This window comes from Bactrocera latifrons, unplaced genomic scaffold (genome assembly GCF_001853355.1).
Source record: "Bactrocera latifrons isolate USDA-ARS-PBARC rearing strain unplaced genomic scaffold, ASM185335v1 scaffold_495, whole genome shotgun sequence".
NCBI classification, from domain to species: Eukaryota; Metazoa; Arthropoda; class Insecta; order Diptera; family Tephritidae; genus Bactrocera; species Bactrocera latifrons.
Genome location: NW_017537151.1, coordinates 1 through 16,952, shown reverse-complemented (window position 1 = coordinate 16,952; position 16,952 = coordinate 1). Strand labels below are relative to the sequence as shown.

Sequence of the window (16,952 nt, the reverse complement as noted above, 5' to 3'; positions counted from 1 at the left end):
TATATTCACTAACACTTCACTATTTCGTTTCTAGTTAATTATTTTATATTAAATAGTGCCGAAATAACTTTAATTCCATATTAAACTTAAGTTAAAATCCATTTATTAATAAAATAAGAAAATGGTTGTAAACAAGCAAAAATTAGTGTTACCATAATAAAAAAATAAAAATAAAAAAAAAGAAAGATTATGACGCCATAACTTAATTCTTTATCGTGAGATGAGTAATGTCAAATCTTTCAGAATCCTCATTATCTTGATAAAGTGTTAGTGTATATAAAAGTTAAAAATATGACTATAAAATTCATTATAAATGGGAGAAACACGCATTTTAAATTTAAAGCAAATATCTCAAAAACCATAAATCAGCGGCAACTATATATATATATTTTCTTAATCTGGAGGACCTCCTCTATTCATACATACTAATTGTAACCCCGAATTCGGGGGATGCTAAAATTTACCCTAAAATATTTTTGCGCATCGCGTACACTCCATGTTCAAGGATTTGAGATGTGATGTGATAGGGAATGCAAAAAATTGTCCGACTCAAAGTTTCGGGCTTGTGTCGGTCGACTATGAGCGACTAAAGTCTTCGTGTGTAAACTCAGTCTAATTGTGTATCTGTAGAACAGCGAAAAATGTAGGAATCCATTTTCAATAGTAAATTTGTTAAAAATATTTGATGAAGTTCAATATAATACTGAAACCATTGCTGATAATGGCATTAACCAATCCTATTCTTTGAAATGTACTCGCATAAATTTTTAGCAAATGGACCTTTTGGAACTGATGTTAATCTTGGGACATCAAACATTCCTGACACGATAAATGGCACAACAATTGCCGGTGGAATAAACCAGCAAAAGACAGTGACTAACACGACTACGCAAAAGCGGCCGCAAAGACGAGGGGGGAAGCCACAACCTGATCGACCTCAACGTGTTTTATTTTGTTTGGGGGTAAAAAACCCACTTCGGGCATTATGTATCAGTATAGTCGAGTGGAAGCATCCTTTTCAATTATTTATATTATCTTAAAAAATAAAGATTATTTACTAATGTACGTGCATGAGTATTACATATGAATCTCACGTGATTTTCCTATATATAAAAACATTTAATAATTTACAGACCATTCGAGTATTTGATATTGTTAACTATTTTTGCGAATTGTGTTGCCTTGGCGGTTTATACCCCTTATCCTTATAGCGATTCCAATGTAACTAATCAGGCTTTGGTATGTTTTATGATCACAATACGTATGTAGATACTTATTTAATTACAAGAATCTTTATTTTTTACAGGAAAAGATAGAATACATATTTTTAGTAATATTTACAGCAGAATGTGTTATGAAAATAATTGCTTATGGATTTCTACTACATAGCGGCTCGTATTTGAGAAATGGGTGGAATATTTTAGATTTTTTTATTGTGGTTATAGGGTAAGTGATATATCCTTTCTATTCTTATTTTGACTTCTTGACGCGCACAGATTTTGTGCGCTTTATTATCATCAATTGACATTATAACTTGAATCGAATAATTTTTGTTTCAACACTGGAAATATCGAAAATAAAATAGCAAATTTAAAATTATCGGGATGAGTTTTAGCTCCTAATTTATCAAAAATATAATATGATAAGGTATATTAATGTTATCAGATATTAATCAATGCTATAAATAATAATATCCATTTTTTTATTCTCAATGTCTCCTTTTTATCATATCATACACACATATATGTATGGATTATATAAACTGTTTGAGAAAGTCATGATATCTTTTCTTTAGAAAATATCAAAAATTTAAACATTAATTTTACTATGGATAAGTTCCTAAAACATTAAAAAAATATTTTCATTGTGTTATGTATTCCTATTCAGAAAGAAATTTGTGTTGAAATAGTCCAAAATAGCACTCGTTGACAAGAAATTACGGTGTTCTTTTTTACTTTCATGGAAGTCCAATTCCATCGCTATTGATTTCTTGCTGGGGAATCTCTCTAACCTCTCCCTTACTTCACCTTTCTTCTTCTTTACTGGCGTAGACACCGCTTACGCGATTATAGCCTAGTTAACAATAGCGCAGTAGTCGTTTCATCTTTTTGCTACGTGACGTCAATTGGATATTCCAAGCGAAGCCAGGTCCTTCTCCACTGGGTCCTTCCAAGGGAGTGGAAGTCTTACTCTTCCTCTGCTTCGCCCGGCGGGTACTGTGTCTAGTACCTTCAGAGCTGGAGTGTTTTCGTTCATTCGGATAACATGACTTAGCTGGCGTAGCCGCTATCGTTTAATTCGCTGAACTATGTCAATGTCGTCGTATATCTCGTACAGCTCATCGTTCCATCGAATGCGATATCCGCCTTGGCCAACGCGCAAAGGACATTAAATCTTTCGCAGAACCTTTCTCTCGAAAACTTGGACCGTCGACTCTTCAGTTGTTGTCATCGTCCAAGCCTCTGCGGCATATAGCGGGACGGGAATTATAAGCGCCTAATACAGTTTGGCTTTTGTTCGTTGAGAAAGGACTTTACTTTTCAATAGCCTATTCAATCCGAAGTAGCACCTGTTGGCAGGAGTAATCCTGCGTTGGATTTGCAGGCTGACAATGTTGGTGCTGTTAATACTGGTTCCTAAATAGACGAAATTATCTACAACTTCAAATTTATGGCTGTCAACGGTGACGTGAGAGCCAAGTCGCGAGTGCGACTGTTTGTTTGATGCCCGGAGATATTTCATCTTGAACTCGTTCACTGCCAGACCCATTAGCTTTGCTTCCTTGTCCAGCCTGGAGAATGCAGAACTAACGGCGCGGTTGTTGAGACCGATGATATCAACATCATCGGCATACGCCAGCAGCTGTACATTCTTATAAAAGATTGTACCTGCTCGATTAAGTTCTGCAGCTCGAATTATTTTGTCCAAAAGCAGGTTGAAGAAGTCGCACGATAAGAAGTTGCCTTGTCTGAAACCTCATTTGGTATCGAACGGATCAGAGAAGTTCTTCCAGATCTTCACGCGGCATGGTTTTGAGGCCATAATTTAAGTATGCTCTGGGCATCGGTCACAGAATCACTTTTGGGGGTTCTACAATATTATGCTACAGTCTTGAAACCTTTATTAGCCACCGCATTTTTTCATAGATTTTTCGAGCATTACCCCCAGCTTGTCTATTTCTTCATACTGACCATTTCGGCTTCTTTGTGTTTTTATCAGCAAATGCGTCCTGCTTCCCTCTCCAACTTTCGGTATCTATCCCTTTTGGATTTTCCGAAAACCAATGGTCTCGGTTGTAGCTGTACGTAAGGAGCTTGAAATGCCGCCGAGTTGTTGACTAGTGCTCTCAGAGAGCAGCACTGCAAGTCGAAGGGAAAATCGTTCGGCTGTCTGTTCTGTGATTGCAGCGTCTCGACGTCAAATCTTCCATATGTTTGTGGACGTGCGATTTTTGCTCAACATAGGAGGGTGCGAATCTTGCCTGCAACAAGATAGTGCTCCGAGTCAATGTTAGGACCTCGGAGCGTACGTACATCTAGAACACTGGAGACATGTCTTCCGTCTATCACAATATGTTCGATCTGCAGACAGGTAGCTTGATGTATTTTCTTGTGCTGTAATCTAGTATTGCAGATAACCATATTTCGAGCCCCGGCGAAGGCGATCAGCCTCAACCCATTTGGGGATGTTTCGTCATGGAGGCTGAATTTACCAAATCTTTGCCCGACCTGGCGTTAAAGTCCCCAAGCACGATTTTGACATCGTGGCGGGGCATCTCTCATAAGTGCGATCCAAGCACTTATAAATGGCATCTTTGGTCACATCGTCTTTATCTTCCGTAGAGGCGTAGCCGCAAATCAGCGATATGTCGAAGAACCTCGCTTTGATGCGGATTATGGCTGGATGTTCATTCACCGGAGTGAATGAAAGCACTCGGCAACGGAGTCTGTCTCCCACCACGAATCCCACACCAAACTTGCGCTCCTTTATATGGCCACTGTAGTAAATGCTACAAGGACTTACTCGTCTCTGTCCTTGTCCCGTCCATCGCATTTCTTGGATGGCGGTGATGTCAGCCTTTAATTTCGTGAGGACATCAACCAGCTGGGAAGCGGCACCTTCCCAATTAAGGGACCGGACGTTACATGTGCATGCCCTCAATTCGTAGTATTGCGTTTGCCATGGTCGTCACCAAAAGGGGGGTCTCTTATCCGAGGCTGATTGCTAATTTTCAATGGCGGTGTTTTTTTTACGTGGCTGCCCAGAGGATACTTGGTCAGAGACCGGAAGTCGTGAGCTGCTTGAGCCATTTATAAAAGAATCATTTCTGGCCATTCCCAAGTGAATGGCGATCAGCAAACTTTCCTCATTTGCGTGAACTTCTATACAATACTCCATCCTCCTTACGTCACCTTTACCTGGTTTTAAAACGTGATCAGTGACTTGTGTAAAGTATATTGTCTTTGATTCGGCAAACGCTAGTCTGCAGCGAATCAAACCAACTATGCATGCGCCATAGCGTTATGAATGTTTCTTATTTTCTTCTATTTTGTTCTTCGCTAAAAAACGTTGTTTTAACACTTTAATTAGTAAAACTGATCTGAAATAAACAAAGCTACATATGTAATTTTTGTTAACAATATAATTGTATTACTAATGTATCGTTTACTTTCATATACAAATTCACATAAAAGAAAATAAGAAATTTAATATTACTTATATTTTCAATACTTTTTGGTAGCATGATAAGTACTGTTCTTTCACATCTTATGAAGGAAGGCTTCGATGTAAAAGCGCTTCGAGCTTTCCGAGTGCTACGACCTCTTCGACTTGTTTCTGGAGTTCCAAGTAAGTTATTTTTTTTTTTAAATTAATATGACTAATTGAATAATATTAATGATATATAATTACTTCAGTCGACGAATTTTTTAAAACTAACGGTTGCACTTCTAAAGCTGGACTGAACATTAGAAACCCGTCTGTATTTAGAAGTATAAATTTTAGTAAATTTCTTTTCCCTCGGTGTACCATTTAATACATTCGAAATCCGTCGATATTAATTATAATATATGACTTTGTTAAATTTTATTGTACTTATTTTGCTTCGGTATACCATTTATGTAAAAAGAGATACATAATAATGTATATATATGTACTATACGAGGTGTGTTCAAAAAGTATCGCGAATTTTGTGTTTTTTTTTCAAAAATTATTTATTTATTCATTAATATATATTTTGTCCCCTTCAAAGTAATCCCCATGAGATATTATACGTTTGTGCCAACGGGTTTTCCAATCTTCACAGCACTTCAAAAATAATTTTTTTTATCTTCTTCAGCTCCTCCGTCTTTATCTCGTCAAGAGAAGCATAACGTCGTCCTTTCACGGGCTTCTTCAGTTTAGGGAACAAGAAAAAGTCACAGGGGGCCACATCTGGGGAATACGGTAGCTGCGGCATCATTAGTGTGTTGTTTTTGGCCAAAAAGTCGCGCACAAGCGACGATGTGTGAGCAGGGGCGTTATCGTGGTGCAAAAGCCAATTTTTGTCACATCTTCTCGCCCTTCTGAGAACATTTTGTACCACCGATAAACGTTGCTTCGGTCCAAGGTAGTTTCTCCGTATGCAACAATCAACATTCGGAATGCATCCGCGCACTTAATTTCGTTTTTCACACAAAATTTGATACAGGTTCTTTGTTCCATTTTTTTGAATGGGTAAAAATTGAGGACGATCCAAAACACGTGCAAGTAAAGCGAAATACGTAACCCGCGAAAATTCAAAATTCGCGATAATTTCTGAACACACCTCGTATGTTGCCTTTTAAGGGATCGTCTCAGTGTGAAATTTTCGAAAAATCGATTATTTGTTGTTTCATTATCGGATAGTATACTCTGTAGTAAACATTCTCTGAAATTTTGAAATCAAAATTCAAACTATCACGGTCACTACAGCGTTTCTTGTAAAAAGGGAACATAGTGGGGGAACGCAGCGACACAATCTTTAAATACGTTTTTCTCGGAATGGTGTTTTTCAAAATGGTTCCCACTCTCAAAGGAAGACTTTTGAAGATAGCTAATTCCAATTGGGAGAGAACTTTTTTAATGTCATTCTCTATCGCGCTATGTAACCTTGTTTTTGTTTTTTTATTTTTTGAAATCTCCCAAGTTTTTTCTACGAAAAATTATTGAAAAAAAGGGCCAAATTCGATACTTTTGGTTCAAACCTGCGCCATTTTGTCAAATTAAAAAAACAATCCATAGTGCGATAGCGACTTTCCTACAGATCAATAATCTTTTTGAAGTTTTTTTTTAGATCGAAATTATGGCTGAAAAAAAATTATCTGTTGCGTTCGCTTCACTTGTGTCCTTTTGTTTTTCTTTCATTCCTCGCCATGTGAAGTTGGCTGCCAAATCACGCAGGGTTGCCAACATTACATTCAATCATCTTGCTCATTTGTTCCAGGTGTCATATCTTCATCAACTTCGAAAAGTGCCTGAAGTTTCATATTATCCACGATAGTGTATGTAAACTTGGGTCCCATAAAATATGCTGCTTTCTCGACAACATATCTCTGAATGCGTTTAATTTCGATGACTCTACAAAGTCCATTAAATTAGAAGAGTAACGCTTTATTCGAAATATGAGTTACTTTTATTGCAACCAAATCTCCTCTTTGTTTTTCCGTATCTTTCTTTTCATTATTTGTCAAAGTTTCTTTTATACGATTCCTGAGCTTTCTGAATATTCGCCCTGCATTCTTCTCTCAGGGTATGACGATCCTCATGAAAGACCCTCAACAATTCTGAAGAAACGAATAGAAAACGAATTTAGATAAACCATAAAATAAATGGAAATTATAACTGTGCCCAAAAAATAAGGTGACATTGTGTTTATTTTGAAAATTCTTTATTTATTCTTCCAAAACAATTTCATCCCCTTCAAAGTAATCCCCTCCCGATGCAATGCACTTATGCCAACGGATTTCCCAATCTTCGAAACACTGGTTGTAGTCACTTTCCGGGATGGCCTTCAGTTCCGTCTTCACTGCGGCTTGAATCTCCCCTATCGTATAAAAACGGTGTCCCCGGAGCGGTCTTTTGAATACGATGGTTGCGGAACGATATGGGTTGAGTTTTAGGCGAAATGATCACGAATTACGAGGGCAGTATGGGATGGTGCATTATCGTGATGTAAAAACCAATAATTGTCTTTTCACAATTCCGGCCTTTTTAGACGGATAGCGTTATGCAAACGACGCATAACGTTCAAATAATATTCCTTGTTGACTGTTTGACCGGTAGGAAGGAATTCATAATGCACAACACCACGATAATCGAAGAAAACAGTCAACATGACCCTGATTTTTGAGCGACTTTGGCGCGATTTTTTTGGTCTCGGCTCTCTTTTGGCACGATATTCGCTCGATTGATCGGTTGTTTCGGGGTCCTAAGCATAGAACCAAGTCTCATCACCAGTTATAATGCGTTTCATGATACCCTGGTAGTCGGAAAGCATCGTTTAAAACACTTCAACTCGACGAATTTTTTCCAAAAAAATTCAATGTTTTCGGTACCAGTAGAGATTTGACGCGCTTGAGGCCCGAAACATCTTTCAAAATGGTATTGGCTGAGCCTTTCGATATGCCAACTTCATCAGCAAGGTCTCTAATTGTTAATCGTCGGGTTTTCAACACCAAATCTTTGATTTGTTGAACGTGAGCTTCGTCGGTTGAGGTTGATGGTCGCCCTGGACGCTCTTCGTCTTCGACACGTTCACGGCCGGCTTGGAATTAACTATACCACTTGTAAACATTTTTTTTTAGACATAGGTCCATCACCAAAGGCTTTCTGCACCATCCTCAACGTATCCGCAGCAGAAAATTGATCCCGTAAACAAAATTTAATTCAAATTCTTTGCTCAACAAATTTCGACATCGCAAAAAACGAAAAACTCGCTTTTAGCAGCTCACAAAACGACACGTACCTCAAACACTAATGAATATTTTGACATGAAATTTGACATAAATGTGACTGACAGTACTACCAACCTAAAAAAAATATTTCTCCAAATCCTTCGAAGCGCGCAGTTTAAATTCAAATGCCACCTTATTTTTTGGGCTTGAGTACTTCGACGTGGAACGTAAGATATCCAAATGATCGACATGGCTGCACTCAACTCAGTCGGACATATGCTGCTTCTTTTATTTCTAAATATGCTGTGATAATATCTTGTCGGATCGTGTGCATTGTTTTCAGAAAGTTTATGTTACCAAAATTGTAAACGTTTCGTATAATTTCTTTTTCCATATTATGCGGTACTACAAATAGGTCTCGTCCCTTCAATGCTTGTATAGTACCTCGGTTTTCATGACGTAATTCGCGTATGGTGTTTCGTTGAGAATTGCAGCTATCACTTTTATGTGATCATCATGTTGTTTGGCCTTCGAAATTGGTACTTTTCTGCGATGTAACGACCACAATTCTATAACGGCTTAGGCTGTTCTTCTCCTGCTCGATGTTCAATATAATAGATAAAATCTTGAAAAATCATAAACCAGTGAAGTTGTACCTTTTTCGCGGCAGTCTGATTAAACGCCGCACAATCGGTAACTAAATCATACTAAATTCTCATTGAATAATGGCGTAACTTCTTTTTTGCTAAGTACGCAGGTTGTACTTCGTGAAAGTAACAATGTGACTCTTCTTATTGGGGTGAGGTTTGGCGACTCCAATAAAATACAGGATGTCACTTTCTTCACGCTCTTCTACTAATGTCGTACGCTCTTGAATAAGGGCTGCCTTCAAATCAAGTAAAAGCTTACTGCTGCACATGACCAATCTGAAATTCTGCTATGCTATGCCAAGCAATGATATTATAATTTTGAATAAACTTAATAAAATATAGTTTACTTACTGCATGAACACTGTTGGCGACTTACAAAATCCCTAAGCGGTTTTCGCAAGGTTTACTTTACTATCTATGTCTGCGTTGGATTCACGAACTACACCAAGCCTTAACCACTCGTTTACTTGGCTCTTAACAATCTCATGCTCTGCTGCAGATAATCGGGTTGGACTCTCATAGAAAATAAAAAAATCATCTTTTGGTAGTATTTTCAGTAGAATAGGGTGATGACTCGTGTTAGCTAAAGGATTGTATTCATTAATTAATTACAATATTTATATATTCTGGCACCATCTCTATGATATTGCAGCATTTAAATTCGACCTCTTTGTGTATTCTATTTGTCTACTCGGGGAAACAATTTTCCAAGCATTAACTTCTAATTGGAATTACTGAACAAATTCATATTCCACAATAATTTAGTTGTTTATTTTATGATTAGATATTACATTATCAACTTCAACTTCTAAAGATAACACACCCCTCGCCGCTATCGCAATATTTCCCTGTCGGCCAGGTGGTCAAGCTCTTCGTACTACTGCGACACGGCACTTTTCAACTTACCAGCTGTTCTTTTATCTTTTCCGAAAACTAATGGTTTCGTTTGTAGCTGTGCGTAAGAAGCTTGATTTGCCATTTTTAACTACTTTTCAATTTTAATAGTCACGTCCTCAGACTAACATATTTCTACCTTACTGCAGCACTTTTATCAGCTCTAATAGAACGCTTGAATTCACCAAATTACAACACACGTTTGAGTCCTGCATTTCGACGTTTTCAACGGTTCCTTCCATTTCAAACAATTTTTTATTTTTTTCTGTTACTTCCTTCTTCTTTTTTTCCTTCTGAATATGGTTATCGTTCTTTCCAATATATACTTTCGAAGGTTGAGTTGTTATGTAAAAAGTGAATCATAATGTTTACGAGGTTCTATATAAAAATATAAAAAATTTATAGTTCACTTATTTCAATTTTATAAAAAGGAGATATCCGCTGGCTTCGTTTCATTCGTGTCCTCTTGTATTTCTTTCACTCTGCGCCATGTGAAGTTTGTTGCCAACATCATGCATTTATTGAAGATGAATACGAATGGTTATATAGTATGTATGGTTAAATGTCCTACAGGTAAGTAACAATGTGATGTGAAAATTTTCGAGGTAGGAAGTTCGGATTTTTGCCAAAAATTTTTGTAATATAGTTGACCATAATGTATGAATTTTCCTAATGTATGAGAATTTAACTCTCTTTCATATCTGCGAAAAAAACGATGAGACAGTTTAAAACATTAACAGTGATCTGCGTTTTAAGAAAATAAATAAATCATAAACATGATATGAGTTCGTATTTAATTTTATTTATAAATTTTGGAATATTGTTTTTATACATATAAAAGTATTTTTCGTAAAAAAAATCCAATTTGTGTTAGTATCCACGTTGTGGAAGGTGGCGAGTTTTCATTTACATTGAAACAGCAAGATTCCTCAAGTGTGATTAATAGAGATCAAAAACAACTACGTTGTCACTACGGAAGGGTCACTTGGACGTCGCTGACTAAATGAAGTATTACGTGTACGAGTGTATCTAATGTTCGATCTGCCCTTTTTATACTCTTGCAACCAGTTACTACAGAGTATAGTAGTTTTGTTCACCTAACGGTTGTACGTATCTACTAAAACTAATCGAAATAGATATGGGGTTATGCTTATATAAATGATCAAGATGACGAGAAAAGTTGAAATCCGGTTGACTGTCTGTCTGTCCGTCCGCTCGTCCGTCCGTGCAAGCTGTAACTTGAGTAAAAATTGAGATCTCTCGATGAAACTTGGTATGTTTGTTCCTTAGTACAAAAAAAATTTCGAGTTCTTGGATGGGCGTAATCGGACCATTGCCACGCCCACAAATCGCCATTCATCGAAAACATATAAAGTGCTATAATTAAGCACTAAATTACGATACAAAGCTGTAATTTGGTACAGAGGTTCTCAGTAGCAAGGGCCACCTGTGGGCAAAATGTTTTAAAAAGTGGGCCCGTTAATAAAGCTCCTAATAAGCTATAACAACCAAATTTATTGAGTACAGATCTTATAAGAACTTCTACCGATTGTGTAAAAATGGATGAAATCAGAGGATAATTCCGCCCACTCCCCATATAACGGCACTGTTAAGAACTACTAAAAGCGCTATAAATAAATAACTAAATGCGCTAGAGGCATTAAATGGTTCAAGATGGTATAGAAAGCTTTATAGAGTGAAAATTGGACATTAGGCGTGGTACCGCCCCCTTTTATAGTGAATTCCCATATCTCAGGACCTGACCAACCGATTTCGAAAAAAATTGGTACGTGGAATTCTTTTTACATTCCTATGTCACGTTGCGAAATCGGCCAATAACCACGCCTAATTTCCATATAGCACATTAAAGTCCACTTCATTCTTATACTTTCTAGTATAAAAATCAAGAAGCAATTAGTATAACGGGATTAAACTTTGCACGAATAATACCTTTAGTGTATGCCACCTTATGTCCAAAAATTGTTCATATCCAACAAAAACAATTCAAGCCCCCCAGGCACCAAATATTTGGACCCCAGTACCTATAGTTGACTTTTGATCGAAAATATCGGCGAATGTGTTAGATATATAGTACAAATTCAGGGATAGTACTTCTCTGACAATGGTGTGTCCGCATTTCAAAAATGAAATGAATACTTCACTTAGCCCCATATACCCAATATAAAGATAATGGAACTTCCGAGGGACTTCGTACCGCATATATTGACCAATATGTAAGTTATCTTAGTGAAAATGAGCTAGCGTGTTTTACTCATAACATTGTATCTTTGTGCCTAAAATAGATAGATTTAAGCGAAAACTAGTCATGACTTGACTATATAACTACTATCACAATTTTCGAACATCCGCATATCTTTACTCTATATGATTGCTTTTTAGTATATGACATGTTAATAGTATGTGGTATTGGGAACAATAAATAAAATCTGGTCGATACTACCCCAACTTCCATATACTACATATCATCACCTGAAATGTAAAATAACGTAACAACATTTTCGGAAATTTACAATGGCATGAATAAAACACGAAATAAAATGGAACATGAGTGAAAAAAAATTTTAATATTGGTTAAAACTGCAGAACCTGAAAATGTTGAACACATGTAATATTATGTATTTAATTAATGAAGCGTAATCAATAAGACACTCAATTTCGAATTTTTTATGATACGTTATTTTGAATTTCAGGTGACAATGTAATCGTTTTTGTGTCTCTAACTAACAGGGGTTATATATGTATTGCATGGTATATGTATATATAAAATTGCTTTGATTTCGATTCTCAGGTAGACGTTTTACACCATAAAGTATTTCCCTGGCTTTGATTCTTGTAAGTTGCAAGGGTATAAAATGTTCGGTTGCATCCGAACTTTGCCCTTCCTTACTTGTTTATTTATTATGTATGTCTAAATTGTGTTTCAAAAAAAAAAAATATTAATTTTAACCGCTATTCATTAAAGGCTTACAGGTTGTACTGAATTCGATCCTTCGAGCTATGATCCCACTTTTACATATTGCTTTACTAGTTTTATTTGTCATTATCATATACGCAATTATTGGACTAGAGCTGTTTTCTGGAAAATTACATAAAACTTGTCTTCGCCCAGATACTGGTTAGTCATTTACACTCCTGGCCACGCAAAACTTACCATTTAAAATTTTCAAGTGTTGTGCATATCTGACAACACTTTATAGCGGTACTTTTTGTGGTATAGAAAATGTTTGTTTAGAAATAAGTTAATGTCATGTTATTTAACAAAACTATTAAAAATTAAACACAAAACACATTCAGCTATAGACAAAATGAATTGAAAGTTAGTGAGGTTTACAAAATGAGCTAGAAATGTAAGAGACTGACATGCGATGATAAAATTAAATATTTTATTTTTTTAATTAATTTCATTTACACTATAATTGAAATTAATATTTTATTTTATTTTGATTTCAATTGAAACACGAAGTTTAGTGGCGTTATTACTTTACAAATAATAAAATCTTGCTTATTAAACGTGAAATATTAAAACTATAATTCTAATTAGATAATATAATTTAGTTTATTTATGCTTACTAAAAACATAGAAAAATAACAAAATTGAAGAAAACCCCGAACGAAAGAAAAAGTCTGAAAAAAAAAGTATAGTGGTAAGCATTGCGTGGCTACGAGTGTATATAAGTAAATAATAAATATTATTACATTTTGGTTAATTTACTTCGACTAATAAAGGTGAATATATGAAAGATGAACACCCCTGTGGTACTGGATTTCAATGTCAAGAAGGTTATGTATGTCATGAAAAATGGGACGGCCCTAATTATGGTATAACTAATTTCGATAACTTTGGTTTGGCTATGTTGACCGTGTTTCAGTGTGTTACTTTAGAAGGTTGGACAGATGTGCTATATAACGTAAGGATACTACTCACGCACAAACTTAACTTTGATATTAGTTTGTTTACATTCGTATTTATACAATAGATTCAAGATGCCATGGGTAGTACGTGGCAATGGATTTACTTCGTTTCAATGGTTATATTAGGGGCATTTTTCGTAATGAATTTAATTCTCGGTGTGTTGTCTGGTGAATTTTCAAAAGAGCGCACAAAAGCTAAAAACCGTGGAGACTTTCAAAAACTTAGGGAAAAACAACAAATAGAAGAAGATGTGCGCGGCTATCTGGATTGGATTACCCAAGCAGAAGATATTGAACCTGATGTCGATGGTAATTTAATGCAAGACGCAAAAACAAAACCGACCAACGAGGCCAATTCAATGGATCAAATGGAAGAGGAGGGTCAAGAAGTTCAAATATCTGAATCCTGGTGGCGTAAGAAAAAAAAAGATTTAGATCGTCTGAACCGCAGAATGAGACGGTCTTGTAGGAAAGCTGTAAAATCGCAAGCCTTTTATTGGCTAATAATAATGTTAGTGTTTCTGAATACCGGTGTACTTGCTACCGAACATTATGGGCAACCAATTTGGCTCGATAACTTTCAAGGTAACTATTCATTAAAATTTTATCCTCAATATAAAGTATAATTCTTATTACAGAGTATACAAATATTTTCTTCATTGGATTATTTACCTGTGAAATGATGCTTAAAATGTATAGTTTGGGATTTCAAGGATATTTTGTGTCGCTGTTTAATCGTTTCGATTGTTTTGTTGTGATTGGTAGTATAACGGAAACAATACTAACAAACACGGGTATAATGCCGCCATTGGGAGTATCAGTATTACGTTGCGTTCGACTTTTAAGAGTTTTTAAGGTCACAAAGTAAGTTAAGACTTTATTTATCATTTAGATCGAAACAATTCTACGCTTCCCATATATCCATTATAATACTTTTCGTTCAACTAGTAGACATTCCATATAGATTAGACTATTGAGATAGCATCATAAGGGAATGGTTTGCTAAGAATTATGAGATTTGATACCAATAATAAGTTAAAGCGGTCCGTCCTTTCCCCAAGCCTTTATGAGATGTTTTTACTGAATGATATTAATACTCGTACTTTAACGTACTTATAAATTTCGGATGCGGATCAAGATAATTTAATGGTGAACAGTTGTCAAGATGATGTGATAACAAAACGAGCACAATTTTTTTATGAATTTAGATTGTCTACTTTTGTAATAGTAATAAGCCTAGGTGGCAAAAAGGGATAAATTCGGGTCAATAAATCCCTTTAACACCGTATACTTAATGTGATGACTTTCAAACTTCTGTTTTTCTGTTAAATATTGACCCATCCAGTAAAATTAAGCGAAAGTACAGGCTTGTATATACTATACAATGGTTCCGTATTGAAATTTAATGAAATCGATTGCTGAATCTCCACAGTTCCTATGTATAGTTAACTATCACTGTTATTATATGTTTATAGACAATATTCAAATTTTGTCCACCTGTAATACCAACTTCTTAGGAAAGTCAGGGAACATCTTTATCAAGTTCTATAAAGATATCATAATTTTCTCCAATCTGTTATATTTCTCGACAAATTTTAGGTATTATGAACGCACAGGCCAACAGCTAATCTGGGGGGTGAGAAATTCCAAGTCAGGGTGATGGTACTAGGTCAGTATAGTAAAACCCTCAAAGGGTTTGGGGTTCGTATGTGTCAGTTTTTTTATGACCTTTTAAATTTTTTCCTTATTTCCCATGGTTTTCCATCTTAACAAATTATTTTTTTCCAATGAGGTGTACTAAATGGTTCAGATATACGAAAGCTGATTTAAAGTGACGTATTCAACAATATTTTGATTGATATATATTGAATGCATGGCAGGCAATCAAAGAAGTAATAGAAGGCTTGTTTAGAAAGCATTGTTCTAACAACTACGATGTTTCTGTCGCAAGGATGTTAAGAGCATTCTCGGAAATTGTGTTTTTTTTTTTGCCTAAATGTTACAACTAAACGAAAAAACATAACGATAAGGAAAAAATTTAAAAGGTCATAAAAAAAACTGACACATACGAATGCCAAACCCCATGAGGCTTTTACTATACTGACCTAGTACCATCACCCTGACTTGGAATTTCTCACCCCTCGGACAATAATCCCAAAAATGTTCCACAGTGTAATTTGAGTAGAGAATTTTTGACAAAATAGTACTTATAGTAGGTGAAGAGTTCGATCCTCACAGGGATCTCACTTGAATAGTTTAGAACGTCAATTTGTTTGTTTGAATACTTATTTAACGGCATACAATTAATACGTTGTTTATCATAATTATTTGCATTACAGGTATTGGCGATCCCTTTCCAATCTTGTGGCATCTTTGTTGAATTCAATACAGTCAATCGCTTCCCTCTTGTTATTGCTATTTCTTTTTATAGTAATATTTGCTCTTTTGGGTATGCAAGTTTTTGGAGGGAAGTTTAATTTTAAACCATCAGAAGAAAAACCTCGTTGGAATTTCGATTGCTTTTGGCAAAGTTTATTAACTGTATTTCAGGTAATATTTGTACATTATATTAATATAATTAAGTTTTAGCCCACACACAGAATATACAAATGAAAATTATGAAATTGGTGCAGCCCTCACAAACCTATACATCGCTCATTTTGAGATGAATTCACATATTTGATATTTTATAATTTATGAGATCAATGTCCTTTTTATTTACCTTTACCAAGTCAAAGGCTTTTGTTTGCATTTAGCTAAGTTAAAACCATTTGTTTACTTTTAAGTGAATAATCTTTAGTTTATACAGCACTATTTGTACATTGAAGTGTTGCATCTACAAATTATTGCAAAGGAACTATAAGAATCCCGGACTTTCAGATACTGAATATGAGTACCTGGGCTTTGCTTTATAAAGAAAATTTCCTGATAATAATGTGAATAGTGCTAAAAATGTATAGAATTCGTATACTATTTTTTCTATCCCCCATATATTAAATTTAATTGTTGTATACAGTCATCGACTGATACCCAAAGCGAACGGTTGCGTTTTGTGCTATTAGTTTTTTTTTTTCTATTCTCTCCTTTTCGTAAGTGCATTCTAACATCAAGAATTTTCATTTAAAGCACGTGTAAAAGTGTGTATATATTATAGTACAGTGAACAACAAGAAAAATGCCTCCAGGGGATCACTCCCTTGGTGATAACAGGTTCTCCCTGTTATCAACAAGTCCCAAATCAAAAAGAAAAAAAATTCAAGCATTTTCCAATAACGATTTCCCAAGCCTTACCCCAACAATAAAAGATAACCCAAGACATTTAGTGCTAAGTGCAACGAACTCTCAGAAACTCATAAACAAATATTCGTGTTTTGCTGTGCACAAAGCGCAGAGCACAGAAATAATAAATATATCAGAACTAAGAGACGGAAAACTTTTATTACTAGTGAAGTAATTAACAATATAGCTCAAAAATTAATATCTATGAAAACTTTATATGGCACTAGCTGGCAATGGTTGCGCGAGGCTTCGCCACGCCCGTCAAAATATGCAAAATAAAAAAA

General features: G+C 35.5%; 1 protein-coding gene and 1 long non-coding RNA gene across 2 annotated transcripts in view; one reads left to right on the top strand and one right to left on the bottom strand.

The window, feature by feature from the left end:
• LOC108973625 (voltage-dependent calcium channel type D subunit alpha-1-like) overlaps positions 1-15,940 on the top strand; it is a gene marked incomplete at its 3' end in the record, with an annotated part of 34,866 nt that extends 18,926 nt beyond the window's left edge. Inside the window, 9 exon segments of the mRNA XM_018941002.1 lie at positions 772-1,009; positions 1,134-1,239; positions 1,307-1,446; positions 4,742-4,848; positions 12,441-12,593; positions 13,205-13,386; positions 13,456-13,975; positions 14,029-14,254; positions 15,730-15,940. Coding sequence (XP_018796547.1) covers positions 772-1,009; positions 1,134-1,239; positions 1,307-1,446; positions 4,742-4,848; positions 12,441-12,593; positions 13,205-13,386; positions 13,456-13,975; positions 14,029-14,254; positions 15,730-15,940 — 1,883 coding nt within the window.
• Positions 8,061-10,573, bottom strand: LOC108973626. The gene is made up of 3 exons (XR_001993741.1): positions 8,915-10,573; positions 8,570-8,855; positions 8,061-8,508 (listed from the first exon to the last, which is right to left on the bottom strand). It is a non-coding gene; the product is annotated as an uncharacterized LOC108973626 (long non-coding RNA).
• Positions 15,941-16,952: the final 1,012 nt, after the last annotated feature.